At 31.1% G+C, this 22,277-nt stretch overlaps 1 protein-coding gene across 2 annotated transcripts in view; it reads right to left on the bottom strand.

The window, feature by feature from the left end:
* Positions 1-9,997: 9,997 nt before the first annotated feature.
* LOC119616492 (general transcription factor 3C polypeptide 1) overlaps positions 9,998-22,277 on the bottom strand; it is a 139,318-nt gene continuing 127,038 nt past the window's right edge. For both annotated transcript variants that reach the window (XM_037972851.1, XM_037972852.1), the window contains 5 exons: positions 11,310-12,046; positions 11,097-11,250; positions 10,667-11,043; positions 10,333-10,604; positions 9,998-10,270 (listed from right to left, as the gene is read on the bottom strand). In XM_037972851.1, the coding sequence (XP_037828779.1) occupies positions 10,155-10,270; positions 10,333-10,604; positions 10,667-11,043; positions 11,097-11,250; positions 11,310-12,046 (1,656 nt within the window). In that variant the 3' untranslated portion in view covers positions 9,998-10,154. The remainder of the gene's footprint in view (positions 10,271-10,332; positions 10,605-10,666; positions 11,044-11,096; positions 11,251-11,309; positions 12,047-22,277) is intronic.

Genomic DNA, 22,277 nt, shown 5'->3' with positions numbered 1-22,277 from the left:
AGCCTTAAGTTTAAGCCTTTTTATGTATATAATCCAATGAAATAAGTCAATATATTTGACTACTTAAGGTCGAAGATATTTAAATTTATTAATGTTTATGTCTTGTGGGCTTTAATTTCATTTCTATTAAAATAGTTGTTAGTATCTTGATTTATAAAAAATAAAATTAAAAATTTAAAAATTTGTACAGAAGTAAAATATACTCCTGCTTACTTAAATAGGTTCACTGTTTTGTTTACATTCAAATTAATTATTTGCAAAAAGTAATGGACTAATTAGTAATATTAAATTTTTAAATAATAACATCGTCTAAGGTATCACTAGTAAGACAAACATTAGCGCAATACCTAATAGCTGATTCTTAATAATTTTTTTCTAACATACTACGTTTTTAGCTATATTTTTTTGGCTCACTTGATTAGGTTCATTCAGAATAAAATCAGTTTACTGCTGGCAGTGGGTAAAATCCATTCATATTCTAGTGGCTGTTTTAAAAATAATAGGTCGCGGTAAGCCATTAACTAAAGAATAAAATGGAAAAATTTAAGCGTTTTTGGAAACTGTCCAAAATCACAGGAATTTGGCAAACAAAATTGGACAAATTCAGAATGTTATTCACTATTTGATAAAAAAACATGAATATTAATAAAACATTAATAGACGTACATATGGAGTCATAACAAAAGCGGATAGAAGAAATTTCATAAAATCTGGCTCCAAGTCAAGTGATTCTGCAGCAAAAATTAAATAAAAAGTGGGTGTTACAGCAAGCCTAGCTGCAGTAAAACGTATTGTAAGAAGGGCTAAGAATTTAGCAATATTAAAAAATTAATAAAATCCACTCCAATTGCCACTCGTAAAGAAAAAACCTCTTCAATTTAAACATGACCACATGGTTATAAAAATTAATATCAACATCTTGTTTTTTCGGATGAAAAAAGTTAATTTAGAAGGTCCAGATCGATGTAATCATTATTTTTATGATTTTTGAAAGGAAGAGCTCTACCTGAGTCGTCTGCATAGCTGTGCATTGTAATGCCATACTGGAAACAGCGTTTTTTAAATTTTCGGATATCTTTGAACCCTTGCCGTGGATTTTTTTTTAAATATAATGCCCCGATCCATACCGCCAGGGATGGATTCGATGTAAAAATTTTGAAGTGGCCTCCATAATCTTCTCACCTATTTATTATTGAAAATGTTGCGGATATTCTTTCTCGTAAAGTGTACAGGTCGGGCATTATTTTTTTCAAAAAATTAATTTGAATGTAAACAAAACAGTGAACCTATTTAAGTGAGCGGGAGTGTATATTAGATTACTAAAATTGGATTTTCTTTGAACCCCTTCATTCTCCAACTCTGATTTTTGTATAGTTGTTGTTGATATTATAAACAAATTTTAGTAAAGGAATAATGAAAATGGAAGATACCGTTTTTAAGATATCCTTGGCTCAAGGACATTTTTGATATCATTATCCTTATTTTAAAACCATAGTATTTCAAATAAAATATTGTCATACAACGACACATAAGCATTAATTACAGTCTAATATGGTTAAAATCTTAACGAATTTGGAAATTTTGGAGAACTTTAAATTTTGTATGTATGAAAATAATGTGTGTACCGAATTTCAGAGAGGGTTGCTCAAAATTTTTTTGATATTACATATGAGAAAATTTTCCTGAAATAAGCTTAGTTTAAAACGCCTATAAATTAACAATAAAATAAATTTAAAACCCTTTGGGGAAATCGGGTCTATTAATTGTCTACTTTCATTTTCCGTTGGTCTTGTTCGGGAAAGGTTCGAAGACCAAAAATTTATTGCATAGTGTTATGTACCCCTGCATTTATCGTCACAATATCATTTCGAAATAGAATAAACGGAGGCTGAGAAGAGATATAAATTTGTAATAAATCAATGATTTTTATAGTTTCTAAAACGTTTTCTAGCTCTCGTCTTTAAGGTTTCAGCATATTAAGGACGTTCATAAAATATTTTTCTAGTTGAATATCAAATACTGATCAACTCAGAATATGTCTCACTTCCCATGCTTACTATTTGTATCTATAACAGACAAATAGACAGTAATAGATTTGTATAAAAGCCTAAATAAATTCGTTGAGCGTCTTTTACTTGTAAAAACATATTACTTTTATAAAATTTATGGAACCATGACTTAATGCAAATTCTAAGATAATTTTGTAAAATTTGGCTCATATGGCAATCATTAATACTGAATTTCAGTATCATTGAAAGAATGATACATATGTATGTATAAACAACTTTTTCAAGCCAGTATTTAGCGTTAAAGTAATTTTCTGAAACGGATCTTATATGGGGGATATGAATATTATGCAATCCTTACACATTTTTGAAGACCAATTTTGGTTTGTATAAAACCGAAATAAACATATTTTTAACCGTTAGATATTCTGCCGGTTAAAAATATGTTTGAATGAAAACTGTTAATCTATCGTTACGATAAAATATATTGAGAAAATGGGGGTACTTGTATGGGGGCTATGCGAAAACGTTGGCAAATATTGTCCATTATACAAACCTTACCCAGCAAAAAAAAAAAAAAAAATACAGTAGTGCAAATGAATGTAAGTTTCACGACTTTTTTAATTACAGTGCTAATACAACTCATTTTAAATGCCTTCCTGAATTCAACCTATTCCGCAGTTAAAAAATTCCATTAAAACTTCAAAAATTAATTCAGATTGTTAATTTTTTATATATTTTCCCATATTTATTATAATATTTTCCTTTAAAATATTTAAGATATCTTCCAAAAATACATACAAAACAAATAGCTTGAACCAATGAAACATCGTTTTCGAATCATCGAATTTGCATTGGTTCGATTATTCCAAATTCTCGCATAAACACATGATCTCCAATGACACGCTAATGTTAAAATCATGCATGTTTCACCTAAATCGAACCACTTCGTCATCACTTGTACCTCTGATTAAACAACATCTTTGTCATGTAACTTTTTGCTGGGTTACCTATAGGTAAGGTTTCGGTCTCTATCATCCTTTCAACAGGCTAGATCGTCTTAGAATTCAATAAGGATATAAGAATATATATATTTTTGTGGATCTATGACCTATATTTCGATGTGTTACAAACGGAATGACAAAAAGAATCCCCATCTTTTTTGATGTGGGTATATAAATATCAAAATGTGTTTTATTAAAAAAGGGGCAAAAAGTGGCAAGAAGCGAAAAAAGTCGCAAATTGTTCATTTTGACAAAGGGTCACAAAAAGTGGCAAGGCACTTGACAAAAGGTTAAAGGGTTATTGTGACTTTAGTCTCACAACGCTGATCTCTACCAAATTTAGTGAGAATCGGTCCATAAAAAAGTACTTAAACATTCTCAGGGGAGTTTTCCAGTTTTTCCTACCTAGCGCGTCCCCGGGTGGCGGATAGGTGGTGGTGATGGACCATCTGTCCTCTCCCAGCTTTAGAGTCACTTAAGCTGAGAGAGGGCAGATTGTCCACCAGCTGGGAATATTATATTCCCCGCGGACCAAAAAAACAAACAAACAAACGTGGAAAATAAAAAGATAAAAGTTAGGGCCTAAATAACCCAGTAACGGCGGCAAATGTTGATCCACTCGCGAGTCACCTGTCGTCGTCATCCTGCAATCGTGAGCAAAATGCTACTACGGAGGTGGGTACCTTGGCCTCCGTGGCGGACAATGAGTCAAGTGTACAGCATGCCATTGGCAAAAACATAGGAGTGAAAGAGAAGGATGTACTCGGAGAGAGCTCTAAGCTACCTCAACCTTTAAATATAGGTGAGGGTTCCGACTCTGAATCCTCAGATGATAATAACAACACCATTATAGTAAATAACAAAAAGGATGAAGTAGAGCAAATGGTGAATCAGGTGAGTGATAGCATAGCTAAACTACCTATTACTAAGAAAAGTCTATCTGGAGCACAGAGGAGGAAGTTGAAAAAGATGCTTCAGGAAATCATAGTTAGTCAATCTATCGACACTCCAAAGGAAAAATCGGACTCTCTCACAAGATCTGAGGCAAAGAGGATCAGGTCTCTCGAAAAGTTGACAACTGAGAATAAACCTAAGAAGAAAAAGAGCTCCCCGTCTTCTAATACACAGTCGAAGCCAAGCCATACTCTACTCAAAGGAACCTCAAGTTAGAATCCTGCGACTAAGGGTGTCAACGCCAAGATAGATATTTCGAAGACGACCACGCCGGCGAAAGAAACCTCGAAGTTACGGGTATCTCAAAAGAAGCCCCGAAAAGCGAGGAAAGAGAGGCTAGGCATTGGAAAAGAGCCGCCATCTTACGCCAAAGTTGCCTGAATAAGACACCGGGACGATCCCTGCCATGCAGTTTACGATGCCGGTAGTCCGACAGGCAAAATTCCAATAGACCAACAGAGTAAGGTAGAAGATCTGGTGAACAATAATATAGTGGACCACGCAATCACTTCAAAGGGCAAACAACCAATAGAGAACGTGAGCTGCGAGTTCAGCATGGGCGTGATGTTGATGAGGTTGGCATCTCACCAATGTGTTAGCACCCTTAAGAACTTAGTGCAAAGTATCCCTCCCCTTTGGGACGGCGCTAAGCTGGATCTGGCAAAGAAGAGCTAGCTTCCGGTGCTCTTAAAGTCCACTGTCTACATAAAAGGATGGTGCAGTAAACTGGATAATGAACGTATACTGGAAATTCTTGGTGGTCAAAATGCTGAGCTGGCCGTGGAAAGAAGAACCTGAGAGAACTTTAGTTGTAATAGGTATAGACCAGAAATCTATGGCTAGTCTTGCCAAGAATAAAGGTAGGGCTTACTTCGCCTCTATAACTTTCATATTCGAAATTGCGAAGGTGCCAATTGGAAGGGCTGTTACAACAAGCCTCGAAAAGGACACTAAAATACCTAAGACCACTGCATCAGTAGCCACTACTGATAACGTTAAGGAGTCAAATCCTAGAAGCGAGGAAGGAACAGCAGTGCTGTCCAAAATTGTGAAAGTGTCGATTAAAAAGACTGCTCTTCCTATGCCTGATAAGGACACCGCAGTGCCATCAATGGTACCAACTGCAACAATAGCCACTTCTGGTTACCCGGAGGAGTCAAATCCATCGAGCGGGGAGGTGATCACTAACTCGCTGGAAGACAGTTTAAATGAATGACAATGATTGAGGTTATCCAAATAAACATTCATCGGAACGAGACGGCTACGAACGCTCTGATAGCTAAAATTAACACAGGTAAGATACATATAGCTTTAATCCAGGAACCTTGGACGGTTCGCAACAAGGTTTCTGGATTAAATCACGCAAATTTCCAACTTTCTACGCTGATACAGGGTCTCGACCGAGAACATATATCTTATGTCACAGGAATTTATGTTTTCTCCTCTCAACAGGATTATCCACATCGGATGCAACGATGCTGAAGCAAGGTCGTGGCAACATATACCTTGCATCTGGTTACCTGCCTATCGATTCCCCGATACTACCACCAACGTCGGAGCTGATGAAACTGGTCGAAGAGACACAAAGGAAAAATAAGAAAATTGTAATAGGTTGTGATGCCAACTCCCACCATGTAGCTTGGGGTAGTATAAACACCAATCGAAGGGGACAAGCCCTTATGGATTTCCTTAATACTAAAGACTTGATCACATCGAACTTAAGTAATAAAGCTACCTTCGTCAATAGAATCAGAGAAGAAGTATTAGATATAACTATATGTTCAGAAGAGCTTATAAACGAAATTCAGGATTGGAGAGTTTCGGACGAGCACTCCTTTTCTGACCATCAGTACATATTACAAGTAATTGTAATTGAAAATTTCAATTACAAATACAAGTAATTGTAATTGGCAAAACTTCAATTACAATTACAAATAATTGTAATTAGTTATTTGTCAATTACACATTACAAGTAATTGTAATTGGAAAAATTTCAATTACAAGTAATTGTAATTGGTTATTGTTCAATTACACATTACAAGTAATTGTAATTGACCTTGATCCCCTATGCCTGGTTTACATCATATGGGTACCAGGACAATCGGGAGTAGTCGGCAACGAAAGGGCGAATGTAATAGCTTTAAAGGGAAGGGAGCTCGAGATAGTTAACCTGACGAACGCAAAACCATTCGACGCAACAAAAGCTGAATTAAAAATATGGGTGAGAGAATCCCATAAGGCCTCTTGGAATAATAAAACAGTGGGTAGAACCACAAAGATCCTATGGGGTGACCAAGACGAGAAATCTCCTCAAGTCTGAAGTTAGTATGATGGTACGTATTCTCAGTGGACACAAAGGATTACGAGCTCATCTAAACAAAATTGGCCGTGCGGATTCAGACGAATGTAGAGCATGTGGAGAGGACAATGAAACTCTGGAACACTTTCTTTGCCACTGTCAAGCATTCGTCGAAGTTAGATCCAAGTATCTTGAAAGTGATGACTAACACTGATTGTAAAATTCTTAGGAATTACGTCCAGGAAACTGAGTTTCTGAACACTAAAAAATAATATACTCAGTGAACAAATTTTTTTTTTCTTGAAAAGGAGCGCACATCAGGCCCCATAGTGGCCTAGGTAGTTAGATCCAAGTATCTTGAAAGTGATGACTAACACTGATTGTAAAATTCTTAGGAATTACGTCCAGGAAACTGAGTTTCTGAACACTAAAAAATAATATACTCAGTGAACAAATTTTTTTTTTCTTGAAAAGGAGCGCACATCAGGCCCCATAGTGGCCTAGGTATATTTTTTCGGATTTGATGTACTATACATCCTCCTATCAACCTAACCTAAACATTCATTGCTGGTTTAAAAATACGAGTTATGAAACGTTAATCTTGCACATTCTTCATGCGGAATGTGTTGGTAAATCACACTAACCCCCATATAAGCACCCTTCAGTAAATTACTTTAACGCTAATATCGTTCGGCAGGATACTCACTTGTTACTACTATTCATTTAAGTTTTATTCATGAATGAATTAAAGAAATAAAAATCGAATTACACTGGTTTTTAAAAAATACGTAAAACAATAATACTAATAATACTAATAAAATAGTGGCCTAGGTAGTTAGATCCAAGTATCTTGAAAGTGATGACTAACACTGATTGTAAAATTCTTAGGAATTACGTCCAGGAAACTGAGTTTCTGAACACTAAAAAATAATATACTCAGTGAACAAATTTTTTTTTTCTTGAAAAGGAGCGCACATCAGGCCCCATAGTGGCCTAGGTATATTTTTTCGGATTTGATGTACTATACATCCTCCTATCAACCTAACCTAAACATTCATTGCTGGTTTAAAAATACGAGTTATGAAACGTTAATCTTGCACATTCTTCATGCGGAATGTGTTGGTAAATCACACTAACCCCCATATAAGCACCCTTCAGTAAATTACTTTAACGCTAATATCGTTCGGCAGGATACTCACTTGTTACTACTATTCATTTAAGTTTTATTCATGAATGAATTAAAGAAATAAAAATCGAATTACACTGGTTTTTAAAAAATACGTAAAACAATAATACCAATGTTATTTTCTTGTATTTAAAAGTTTGATGTTGTATTTATGTATGAACATACAGTTACTCAAACATAAAATCGGACATGATTTTTATTAATTTTAAATTAAATAAAAAGTATTTTAAAAATTACTTCTTTGAGATTTTAACTATTTGTATGATTTAAGTGGACAAACAATTTATGTTCAGATTTTTCTACGATTTTGCATCTTTAACATTAAAAATGTATCCAGTTCTACTCTATTGTGTATTTCATGGTGTCTTTATGAATATAGATCCAGCGGCGGTCTAGGAACTATAGAAATAAGGCACCTTATTTTTCGAATTCGAGGAAATATGAAATATGTACCAAATATAAGTAAAATCGTGTGTAAACGTGTCATGACTGCGTCCATGACATTATTTAGAAGGTATGACAATGAAAATAATTTGAAAATAAAACCGTTAGGTCAAGAAAAACATGTAAATTGGAAAAAAAGTAGAACCCGTACATTCCTCAAGGCGATAAAAATCCGCCAAAAAGATACCTTTGGGCTATAAAAGAATGTTGAAGCCAACATGTATAAGAAAGTCGGCTTCTCATAAATTTTTTATGGACAAGTTTTAAAAACAATCGCTTTACAAACAATTAATATTCATATTAGTAAAAATTGAAAATTTTTATATACGATTACTGCACTATAAGCAACATTATTTTTGAGAATATATACAAGTATAATGTCGGTAGTATACACTAGACTATATATGAGTGCATAGAACATATTATAGTTTAGTTTCCGTATTCCAAAAGAACAAATTTGTACTGATATGAATATTCAATAGCAACATTTAAACGTAAAGTCATACTCTTAGGGCTTATAAAACGAACGTTTTTAAAACTTGATCAAAGCACACCTTCTTATATGTATGTACATACTGGTTTCAACATTCTTTTATAGCCCAAAGGTATATTTTTGGCGGAATTTTATCACCTCGAGGAATGTACGGGTTCTACTTTTTTCAAATAATATGTTTTCCTTGACCTTAACGCTTTTATTTTCATTGTCATACCTTCTAATAATACCATGGACACAGTCAGTTGCCCACCAAATCGTTTACGCACGATTATACTTATATTTGGTACATATTTCCTCCTATTCGAAAAATAAGGTGCGTTATTTCTATAGCTCCTAGACCGCCGCTGGATCTATCTTCATAAAGACACCATGAAATACACAATAGAGTAGAACTGGATACATTTTTAATGTTAAAGATTCAAAATCAAACATAAATTTTTGTCCGATTTTGCGTTTGACTTTAAAATGTTTATGTTTCATCTTTAATGTAGATTATTTCTATAAAGAAAAGGAAACTTTTGCAAATTTGTAATAAATCATACAAATATTTAAAATCTCAAAAAGTCATTCTTAATATATTTTTTATTTAATTTTAAAATTAATAAAAATCATGTCCGATTTTGGGTTTGAATCACTGTATTTCTAATTATTTAAATCATACCGAAATTACCCCTAAAATATCTTTATGTACACTGCCGATAACGCTAAAATATCAAAATCGAAATAAGCCAAAATACCGATAACGCTAAAATACCAATACCGAAATAAGTCAAAATGCCGATACCGCTATCTTATCACCGTTTCGAGACGGTTGCCAACCTTGGTATTAAGAGGTAAAACGTAACAATATTTTTTTTTCGTTAATAATGTTGGATCTTCGAATGTTTCCCGAACAAGACCAACGGAAAATGAAAGTATACAATTAATAGACCCAATTCCCCAAAGGGTTTTAAAAAGTTAGCTCGTATTGTTAATTTATAGGCATTTTAAACTTAGCTTTTTTCAGTAAAATTTTCTCATATGTAATATCAAAAAATTTTGAGCATGATCCAAACGGAATCTCCCATTTTCATTATTCCTTTACAAAAATTTTTTTATAATATCAACAATAATATATAAAGAAATTAGAGTTGGACCATGAAGGGATCCATAGAAAATATAATTTTAGTAAACTAATCCATTTTACTTCCGTACAAATTTTAAAATTTTTAATTTTATTTTTTGATAAATCAAATAAAATTTGAACATTTCTAGTAGAGTATTTACTAACAACTAATAAAATAGAAAGGAAATTAAAGCCCACAAAGTATAAACATTAATAAATTTAAATATCTAAGACCTTAAGTAATTGAGTAATTTGTATATTGACTTATTTCAGTGGATTACATACATATAAAATACATACATATATGGGAAATTTTTTCACAAAATTGAAAAACTCTAAATGCCTATAATTTAAAAACTCGAGCTAACTTTTTCAAACCGTTTGGGGATTTTAGTCTACTAATGGTCTACTTTCATTTCCCGTAGGTCTCATTCGGAAAAGATTTTCTTGTTGCACAGTGTAATTATTAAAGAAAGAGTAGAAAAATTAAAATAAAAGAAAAATTCAATGTTATAATTAAAAACATATATTAATTTTTTTCAAAGTAAATACATAGATTTGATCCAAAGTTATAAATGAATTAATTAAACGTATATGGTAATAATAAAAAAATTTTAGATTGAGTTTGTCCAGGTTGACAAAAATTTCAAACAAATATTTCTAAATTAACTCGGTTGTATATTTTTTGTCACCAATAAATAAGGACAAACGCATTATAGCATCTCCACAAGATTTAATATATGTATTTTCTGGATCATATACAAATGAAACACTCTCTGAAAATATTAAAAATATTAATTGATAAATTTACGAAAAAATTATGTTTTTGTTTACTTACTTTCTTTGATATTTTCATAATTTGAAAATATGTCGACTTCGGGTTGATATATATGAATTAGGGAAATACATTTCAAATCACACAATAATTCTAAAAGCAAAAATATATCCACTGGTACGAAGAGTGAAAATCTCTTGCAAATCTCGTTAGCACTGCAGCCATTACTCGCAATACATTCGGAAAGTATAGATCCCAACCATCTATCTAGGACTCGACGGTTAATGGATCCATTTAATCTTATCCATGGAACGGGTTTCATGGCAATAACATCCCTAGAATAAATATAAATATTGAATTGGTTTGCTTTTCAAAATTAATCGTGAATATTAATTACCTTTCTTTGAGATTAGTACTGGAATTCTCATTTTCCAATTGAGTGGCATCAAAACGTCTAACTGGTTTAGGCGTACGCTTGGTTCGTTCTTCAGAGTGTACGTCTCCGACAGTAGTTTTGGATCTTTTTGATTTTATTTCGCACATTTCCTCCGAGGTTGTATACTCTTCTTGTTGACATGATCTCTTAATAGCAGAAGTAGAGCCACCTATATTTTCCCGGTCCAATCGTTTTAAGTTAAAAGTATGTACAACCCAAGAACGTATATGATTTTTATGTACGTACATAAAAGAAGAAATGCCAACTCGTTTTATTAAGAATTCAGACGATAATATATGTAAAGCTTTGAAAAGAAAGTTTTCATATGGAAACTCAGACTGAAAAGCAAATATTTTAAATGTTTATTCTTTACTTTTAGACAATAGTTTACCATAAGATGTGATATTGATACACCCAACGTGTGTCTTTCTATAAAGTTGTGAATTTCTTCTAAATGTTTTTGTTCCATCTCATTGAAGCCCAGATCATCTCGCTTTTGTTTAACGTTATCCAAACTGTTGTCTGTATATTTCCAAAGTGAATCTCTAAACGAATGTGTAAGGTAAGTACAATTTTATATGTTTATGTTCAAATATCTACTTACTCGAGAACTTTTTTCAAAATGGTTTCTCTTTGAAGTTCAGGCTCTAATATTTTTTTCGGAATATTTAAATCTTTCTTATGACATGTAGTAGTATCCCTATCATTTTTAAGATCATCATTAACATTAATTTGTATAGTTGGAAGATTTACTACAAAAACGTCTTGGGCTCTAATGACACGTTCTTCTTTGTTTAGTGTTGGTTCGTATTCCTCTGTTTTATCAAAGTCATCAGAGTTGGCATTAAACGTGATTATATCATTGCAGAGTTGACACCAATCTATAGATTTTTGACATTTCAAATTATTGTGGTATTTTCCAAGATCTTTACATTCATATTGAGACTCTTTTTCATGCCAGTAAGACTCCAGCATACGGACCAGCGTTAATATATTAGAGTTGGAGACTTTCATTGACAGCCCACTTGTGGCCTGATTAAGAAGTTTTTGTGGTGCCATTTCTGTCAAGGTGTTAAATATGGTTTTCTTTTCCTCCACAATACGTTCAATTTCAGCAACATAATCCCCATTTTTAAAAATACATTTGAAAGGACACTCGATTACAATCTCACCATCATCATCTTCACGTTGAAGCTTTGAAAAATTTATCTCAATCTCGTTTTCTAGAAAATCTAACGCACAAAAGAAATGTAGATATCTAGATGGTAATTTTGATATAAAATCATAGGGTGTATAGTGAATTTTATAACTAAGATTTGCAGGATGGAATTTAACACGAGCCTGAAATTATAAAGGTTACAAGCAATAATTAATACTTAAAGCCTCATTTTGTGAAAAAAAAACTCCAAAAAGTGCAATTTTCTAACATATAAACGCCTTTACAAACTTTGGCGGCGATGCGCGGGCTCTTACCCTTAAAATAATTGAATAATATTTTACAGTCATATTACATAATTTCACTATTAGAAGTTGATCCGAGAGAAAAGCCTATTTTCGACCCACCCTAATGGCCATTTCTATGACATCAAACGAGATGTTTGTAGGAGTAGTAAACAACCCAGCAAAAAATAATTGATGTCATACCTTAACAACGACATCTTAATTACATCTAAAAATGCAATTACATATTTTTCGCAATTATAAACCAAATATTTCCTTACAAATGAAAACACACAGCATGTTTGTAGTCAGTAACTCAAAATAACTTTTAAGTAGTTTCCATTTCGAATCAAAGAATTTGCAACAAAATGGCATCGATTTGTTGTTGCATATTTAGTTATAAATGCATAAATTTCATATTTTGCTTAAAATGAATATATTTTGCATATTTCTTATATTTTATAGCATATTTAGCATATTTTTTTTTTTAATTTTTTGGAACACAAATTTTATTTAAAAACAAGTAAGAAAGTATAGTCGGGCGTGACCGACCATATGATACCCTACACCAGTTATGAATATTAAATGTGATTTATTTTTCATAATAAAGCATTTAGGGAAGAAGGGGGACCATAGCCACTTTTTTTTGAGGCGGCCTCAAATTAAAACCACAATACATATTCTTAATTTTTTTTTGTTCGGATACTTAGATATGTTGGCTTTAGTTTTATTCCTTTCAATCTTTCCTAAGTCATCCTCATGTACATATTTTTTTTAACTTTTCCGCACTGACCAAAAACGGCGATACCGCCCCATCCATGGGGTAAATACGCCAAGGGGATGGGGCAGATTTGTCATTAGTAAAATAAAAGAAAAAATTACAAAAATAAAAACTTATTTTGCTGTTTTATACTTTAACGCTTGTATTTATAAAAAAATCTTATTTTGCTTTTAATGTACTCAATAGTTAAAGCACACTTTAGCCTTAAAAACCATTAATAAAATTGTGATATTCATAAACAAATAATAAACGTATATTAACTATTGTGCTGATTTATGTTTAAGTTGGCAGCACTGTACAATATGGCTGTCATTTTATGTGTTAGTGTTGCGTACAATTAGGATAAAATAATCGTTGATTCGGTTTTCTTAATTTCATATTTTTGTTTATAATAGATTTTTGACAATAAAAACAAACATTTAAGAAAAATAAATATATATGTGGTTTTAATAAATGTCTATTTAGTTCAGATGTATAAATATAACATATAATTTCTGATTATTATTAAAAGTATCCGAATAACGGATATTTTGCGACAAAATATACATCACTATGACACATTTTCTTATTTTTACTTATTTTCCTTGTAATTTTTGACAAATTTTTGCAAATATTGATAAATTTCTTTGATATTTGACTAATTTTAATGCCGGCGAATATATTTTGCATTAGTATAACACTAATCAATATAATTTACATGGTTAATTACTTTATGGCATTATATTTAACCAACAAACTTTGAAAAAGCCAAATCAAATGATTTTGTCCATCATTTGGTTGACAGACGGGCATTTCCAAATTGCCTAAAAATAGTGCTGGACAATTGGAATATTGTCAAAGATTCATGCATTAATCCAATAATGCCTAGATTTGAGTTTTTTCCTCAAAATATAATCGTTTAAAAATTTTCTGGGATTTTATTTACAAATTTGTAAACGTTAAAATTAGAATTTTTAGATTTTATTTTAAAAGAAACCATAATTACTTTTCGCAATCAACCTAAAATTACCGGAAAAATCTTTATCTGAGAAAAAAATTGTTAAAAATCAAGTTATTGTTGGCTTAAAGAAGGGTCGAGCCTACAATAAAATTCTTCTAATTGTCAATGGTTTATTGAAGGTGTTTTAAGCTATTTCACGTTTATAAATACGATTTTCCTGAATTTTGCCTAAAATTGTTTAATAAACCTAAAATAAGTTTTTATAAATACAGCCGTAATTCATTAAACAAAGTATAATAAACCAGATATTTATTGTTTATTTCACAAAACTTAACAAAAAAATTAAAACAAATTATTACTGATTTTTTCTATATTTTAACCAAATTTTGTTCTACATCACAAGCAATACATATATTTGGCGCATGTGCCCCACGGGCAGTTCTGGGGTTTAGTTTCAATTTTTTTCCGGCTTCAATTTATATTATCGAAAATATGATTATGTCTTATTGTTCACTATTATTGACGTTCTAATACTGACCAATATATTTTTTCCATCACAAAAACTAAAAAAGTTAGCACAAAAAGTTCACACAGTGAAATATTTTCACAGCCCTTTGAAAAACAATTAATCATGTCTGCCTCCCATCATATGTAAAGTTAATGTTTCAAATTTTCAGGGATGATAGATAATCGATAAACGAAAACAAAATTTGATAATGCGATAAAATCGATTACTCAGTTTTCAAGTTATTCGCTATTGGCAGATGTGCCCCTATGGCGTATGATCCCCCTTCTACCCTATATTCAATATTACCTTGTTCCGATACATTTAAGCAATTTATGGATGAAAAACTAATTTTCTGAAAAAGGCTTTATATGGCTAGGTGAAATATGGACCAAACCCGATAAAGTTTTGTGAATGTATTTATATTTATATAACATTTATTTAATATTTATTTGTGCTGAACTTCCTCGCAGTATTTGTGTTTATAAATAAATTTTGGGCATTCAAGTAATTTTCTGAAGGGGACTTTGTATGGGAGCGAGGTCATCAAGACTTGTATAAAACTTAGTTGTACCGCTTTTTATCGATATACAGGTATATTTAACATAATTATTAGCTCAGAAGCCCTTTTCGGGGGGTTCTGTTGTATGGGGGCTAGGTGAAATAATGGACCGATTTTAACCAATAGGCTTCGTCCTTGGGCCAAAAAAAAAAAAACGTGTGTGCCAAATTTCATCCAATTATCTTGAAAATTGCGACCTGTACCTTGCGCACAAGGTTTACATAGACAGGCAGCCGGCCAGACGGACGGACGGACATAGCTTAATCGACACAGAAAACGATTCTAAGCCGATTGGTATACTTTAAGGTGGGTATAGGACGAATATTTTTGTATGTTACAAACATTAGCACAAACCCAATATGGACCGATTCTTATAAAATTCGGTAGAGAGATTTGTGCTCGTAAGAAACTTACTTTTGTCGAATTTCAGCGATATACTCGTATTTTCAAGCCAGTAGTGAGCATTAAAGTCATGTTCTGAGGGAAACCTTAATGAGGGGTAGAGTAAATTATGGACCGATCCTCATAAAATTCGGTAGAAAGATTTTTGCCCGTAAGAGTCTTACTTATATCGAATTTCAGCTTATTTTTAAGCCAGTAATGAGCGTTAAAGTAATTTTTTGGAAGGGACCATATACATATGTATGTATGAGGGTCAATTATGGACCGATCCTCATAAAATTTGGTAGAGAGAATTTAGCTCATATAAAACTTATTTATGTCGAATCGCTATACTCTCATTTTTATAACAGTTATGACTGTTAAAGCTGTTTTTTCGGGGGCCACTTGTATGGGGGCTATGCGAAAACGTGGACCGATAGTGTCCATTTTCAATACCAAACAAACCTATAAGAAATATTTTTGGAAAATTTCAACTCTTTAGCTCTTTCCGTTCGGACTATTTCGTGCTTTCTACAGACAGACAGACATGGCTAGATCGTCTTAGAATTTAAAAAGGACCCAGAATATGCTGGTAGTAAAGAAATATATATCTAAACTCCTTTCTGCAATTTTTTCTAGGACCAATAGGTGAAAATTAAAAAAAAATCCTGTATGACCAAAATGTCATCCAAATCGATTTTTTGAGTTGGGTCACTTGACACGAGATCGTGATTCTGTTTAATTTGTATTAGAGTACATAAAGCGGTATCTCTGTCATCAAGAACTTATATATGTATATGTTGTCAAAAACTAAAGTTCTAAATATCTATACAAATATACTCAAATATAAATAGAAAATTTAGTGATAACAAATAAATTTCACAAAGAAAATATTTTATGGTGCATACTTTCCACATTTTTAGTGCATATTATCCCATTTTATAGTGCATGTTATAAGCGCATATTTTTCATTTTTTAGTGCATGAATCCTTGCCATGGTCGTAACTAACTTTTGTGGAGATATGGCCAATTATAGGCCAATCCGAATAAAATTTCGCAAAATGGTTTTTTCGATAAAAAACACACTATGTCGGATTTAATCCGTATATACTTATATTTTAATGAAATATATTGGAAAAAGTGACTTAAAGAAGTGGACCTTATATGAGAGCTATGACCAATTATATATTGACCATAAATTTTTTTTTAAAAGATTTCTTATATACACGAAATATACTCATGTAAATTTGTTTATTTATGCGGAATTTTATTCCAATATCTTTATTCATTAATGAAATATTCGATTTTCTAAAGTGGATCTTATATGACAGATATAACAAATAATGTACCGATCCGAAAAATATTTTGCAAATATTTTGCAGAGTGATATACACAATACATATTTATGTTGAATATTATTCCAATATGTTTATTTCTTAATTAGTTATGTATGTGCATTTATATGATTTTCGGAAGTGGACCTTATATGGGAGCTGTGACCAATTATGGACCGATCCTGAAAAAATTTCGCAGGGTGTAATTTCATTCAGTTATGAAATACAATGGAGTCGGGTTAGAGTGAACTAATTCATGCAAGGCTTGTTCACTTTATGCAGAAAATTCACTTTAAAGAGATCATAAAAAGTTAATAAACAATGTTATTTTATTGTTATTACACTATTTTGAAAAGTAATTAAATTGTAAATTAATTTTTTAATTGAAAAGAACTATTACAATTTAGATTTTCATTTGAAATTCGACAAATAATAATTGGAATTAAAACTTTATTCATTCGAAATTTGAATGAAATTAGCGTAAAGAATGCACATTGATTGCTCCCATACGACAAAAATAAGAAGAACGATGTTCAAAAATTAATCTTTTTATGGAGCAGGCATTTATAAAAGACATTAAATTTTACTACTATGACTTTGTTTTGGCAATTTTAAAAGACACATGTAAAATCTAGGCATTCAAGAAAAAAAGGGCAAAATGAGAAAAAAACGAACAAAAATTTTCCTGAAAATATAACGAAAATAAAGTTTGACTTCTTTGTCGAAGTATTACTTGTTAATTTTTTTTTTTTTTCAAAATTTGCACTGAAATAATGTGTAGTTTTAAATTATTTTATTATTAAGTCGAATGCAAAGATTAAATATTAATACATATATATATGTAAGTGGTTATGTAAATACAAGCATTGCCGACTTGTTCAGGTTCTTTAAAAAGCTTCAGTATATCGAGATGTATGTCTTTTTTTGATTTCAAAAAAGTTTTCCTGAGAGGGTAGGGTCAATTATCTACCGATCCTCATAAAATTTTGTAGACAGATTTTGGCTCGTACAAATTTTGTTTATGTCGAATATTATAGCTGTACTCGTATTTTCAAGCCAGTAATGAGCTTTAAAGTAATTCTTTTGTATAAGTATAAAAATATTTTTTATTTCTTTTCCGATTTAGGCACTATTTTTCGCGGTTACCTTATCATTCCCAGCTTGTACCCAAGATTTATGTTCTAATGTTTATAAAGTGGGCGTTGGGTGGACGTGTTCAAAATTTTGTGAAATAAACTTTTACGTCGTGAGAAATATGTATGTACATATGATTCAGATTTTTTTCATGATAGTGTTTATAAATCGGGTGTGATCAATATTTTGTGAAATTAATTCTTATACCGTAAGAGATATACCCATGAATTTTCAAGACTATATTTTAGCTTTTGCTATTTTTGTCGCTCTTTTCTATGTAAATGCCACTAGTGTGGAGTGATATGTTTTGTTTGAAATTTAGAAAAGAGAAATTGGAGTTGAGATTTTTCATTTCAATATCAGAAGACCCAAAAACAATAGATAATAGAAATGTTCAACTTCAAATTGTTTTCCGAGTTTCATATAATAACTTTAATTTTCACTTGTTCTTTTCAGAATTTGCAACGAAGAAATCTCATTTATAATTGATTTTTCTAAATATCAAATTCAATTGTTCTTTTCCGATATCGAATTGGAAAATCTTAATTTCAATTGGATTTATCTGAATGCAAAATTTCAGAGTTTCAGTTATGCTTTTCTGAATTCGAAATGCAACTTTAAATAAAAATGTAAAATAATACAGAAACATGTAAAATAAATAGAGAAATTTGTTCAGCCAAGTGGTGTTAGATTATTTTGTTTTTCAGAGTTTTTTCTAACGACAAAAAAAACATATCTTTTAATGAATTATTTCATAGGAAAATAAACTAATGTCGAAAATGTGTAAAAAACTTATAAAAAATCATATTTTTGTTATTTTTTTACAAAAAAAAAACTTCAAGTTCACTTTATAGAGGCTTGCGTTGTACACTCTTTAGAGTCACTAATGTAAAATTTTGGGTGTTCGTATTATCCAAGAGTTTATATTATCCAGTGTTCACTCTATCAAGACTCCACTGTACGGAAATGGGCCTTATATGGAAGCAATGCCCAATTATGGACCGATCCGAAAAATATTTTGCATAGTGATATATGTATACACAAAACATATTTATGTCGAATATTATTCCAATATCTTTATTTTTTAATTAGTTATGTACATTTAAGTGTTTTTCGAAAGCGGACCTTATATGAGAGCTATGACCATTAATGGACCAATTCCTATATACGTTGTTAATATGATTTCTGTTCGTATTATATGTGCGAAATTTCTTGGTGATACCGATATTTTTACCTCAAGTTATTAACGATAAATCTATTTCCGAGCATATGTACCTTTGTATGGGGGCTATGGGAAATTTTGAATCGATTGTGTTGAGTTTGACCACATTCGATCCCTGGGCAAAGAAAATAAAATGTGACAAAATTCATACAATTATATTCAGAGAAAACTGCTCAAGAATTAGGAAAAAACATAAACAATTTCATAAATATTTACGTTGTGAATCGATTTGGCTGATTTTCAATACCAAAGTGCTTAGGACAATAGTGAACATTTTCAGTGAATTTGGCTGATTTCTTTACTTAGTTTTAACGTGAGTGTTTGAGGCAAACAGACGGACAGACAGACATAGATAAATCGATTTAGAACTTCATAAGGATCCAGAATATATATACTTTGTTGGATCTCAGATGAATATTACACACGGAATGGAAAAACTTATACATACCCTCTTTCACCACTGATGGTGGTGGATGGTATAATGATTAATTGTCGACAGAATAAAAAATTCAAGCCGGTGTTCCACAAGGAAGTGTTCTTGGACCAACCCTCTATTTCTCTACCACCGACTTGCCTACGTGTGACAGATTAACGATTTCTACGTTTGCTGATTGCTACGCAATCAATAGGTCGCACAAAATCCCACATACCTTATATATTTAATTGGATAACTACCTACCATGGATGAAAAAGTGGAGAACACGAGTAAATGGATTGAAGAGTAAACATGTTACGTTCGCACTGAAAGGAAATTGCCCATATGGCACACTAAATAGCGTTAATATTCCCCAGTCGGATTATATCAAATACCTTGGAATTCATTTAGATCGTAGGCTTAAGTACAAGGCAGATTCAGGCAGACAGAATCCGCTATCTGTAAGAACTGGGAATATATATTTTATAGGGTCGGACGAATTATATTGTAGAAATTACAAATGGAATGACAATCTTATATGTACGTACATTAGGATGTCCCGTGGAACATTTTTTGGGAGGAATAACTATAAAACGATGCGTTTCAATGTACTAAAACGAGAAAAAAAAATCATTTTTCAGTATGAAATCTCAGTATGAAATAAAAATACGACGATTTTGACACCCATTTCGATAAAAAGCGAAAATAATATGGCTCTTCAGCTGTCAAAATTTCCATTTGTAAAAGTTGTACACGTCGTCTGATACACATGAAACATTGCATGTGTAAAATACATGTGTAAGAAAAACTTTGTCTGAACAATTATTTTTTTTCGAAATTAAGCAATTTGTTAAGTTAAGTAAAAAAAGTAAAATCGTGATATTAACTAACGAGATTTTTGATAAAATGTGAACATATTGTTAATTTTTTAGGTCAATAAAGTATTTTGCTTTTTTAGGTTTTTTGTTTATTTTTTTAATATTGCTGTATAATTTTATACAATTTTACATTTTTATTACTCCTGTATATTAAAATAAAATTTTTTAGATATTTAAGTAGTGGTACGACTAAATTTGGACATTTCTTTAACCGATTTATTATTCTATATACCTATAAGAATTTATCAATATTTGACTTAACATGAAATCTATCGTTTCTTTGATTTTATTTCGAAAATAATAAGCAATTTTGAAAAGGATACATGATATACTAGAAAATCAGTGGAATTGGACCAAGAAAAAATGTTTAGTGGGGTATAAAACTACATATTATAACAAAATAATCTGGGTTTTTGGTCATTTTGTATTGATAAACAAAAACTACATTACGGAAACCACATCTATTTGGGAGTACTATGTGAATTTTATTTAGAATTGTATAATATTGATTCTTATTCAATAAAGCTAACACTAAATACAAGTATGGGGATATCACTGTATACCACTATAGAACTATTACATGCTAAAATCTTGATTTTCTGCCTCATATTTTGAATGCTTTATTTTATAAATAAAATACATTAGGCGTAGTTGGATCTGGATAGTTATTCTTGATTTGGGTTCTAACTATATGTATGTGAATGTATTAGCTGAAAAATGTTGCTTTTGTGGACCTTAGGTGATGAGAACCGCCTCTATTTGTAAATATCAAAATTAAGTATTTTTCTTGTACCACACGATAGTTCACTTTATATTGTTTCCAAGCAACTTAGAGGTCTAAACTTAAACATAGTGTTGTTTTAAGTTCGTATATGGACTTTGGAGAAGATAAATGAGGACTTCAATGGTTTTTGCTTGGATACAAGTCGCTCTCCTTTGGCAGTTAAAGATTTTGAAAGACAACTCAGTGCGTTTTTTTAATAATTCTTTGTGTTATTTCATCAATTTCTATATTTTATATTTTTTTAATGATTGATTAAACATCTCATAATTGAATTTCATTGATTTACACTTGTTCTAAAAATGTAAACTAATTTTTTATATTGGAATTGCCTCATTATTTCCCTTTAAACATTTTTAACGCAAATAACTACACAGTTTTACACAATGAGGATATGATTTTTGAATAATACTAACACCTGTCCTTTTAACAATAAAACAATAAATTTCAAAAGGCAATTAAAAAATAATTGAAAACCCAACGAAATTAACTGGAATTTTCAATATGCATAATACTTTATTGACGTGCAAATTCTGATGAAAAATAATAAAATGCAACAACGAATGCACCAAAATTTTTATTTTAATATTTTTTTCTTGGTTTTGCCAAAACATAAATAGACTTTTTACCTGTTTTTTGAATTTCATTTATGAACAAAAAACAAAATTTTCTTTAAAAAAGGTAGGCAAAAAACTTAATTGATTCACTGTATGTGATTTTTTCGATTTGAACGTGCTCTATTTTCGTGTGATAAACATAAACAAAACTGCTGTTTTGTTTTGAAATAAATTTTTTTGACAAAAATAAATTAAAGAACATGAAAAAGTAGCTATTTTTAAATTTTCAATAAACTAATTTATAATTTTAATAATTCTTACACATTAAAAATTAGCTTTCATTACATTTATTGGTTATGTCATACACAGAAAAAAAAATAATTCATATGTGGAATGAATTTGGTAATAAATATTATGAATCGAACGTGACGTTTTTTCCCAAACCATTTTCATTCAGATTATTAAAAGTTCATAAAATGTGTGAATTTGAACATGATGGAAATTTTTTGAATTTTTTTACTTTTTTTCTACGATATTCATGAAAAATGTGCATAAAAGTCCATTATCTACTAGTCTCTTTCCATATTCAGTAAATAGTAATCGTTTATTAGCCAAATTTGTATAATTAAAAAACAGAAATTG

The sequence above is a fragment of the Lucilia sericata genome, unplaced genomic scaffold (assembly GCF_015586225.1).
Source record: "Lucilia sericata isolate MDLA Ls3-8-SP2 unplaced genomic scaffold, ASM1558622v1 Contig000076F_arrow, whole genome shotgun sequence".
NCBI lineage: Eukaryota > Metazoa > Arthropoda > Insecta > Diptera > Calliphoridae > Lucilia > Lucilia sericata.
The sequence above is the reverse complement of the archived record's forward strand: the minus strand, read 5'-3'. Positions and strand labels throughout refer to the sequence as shown.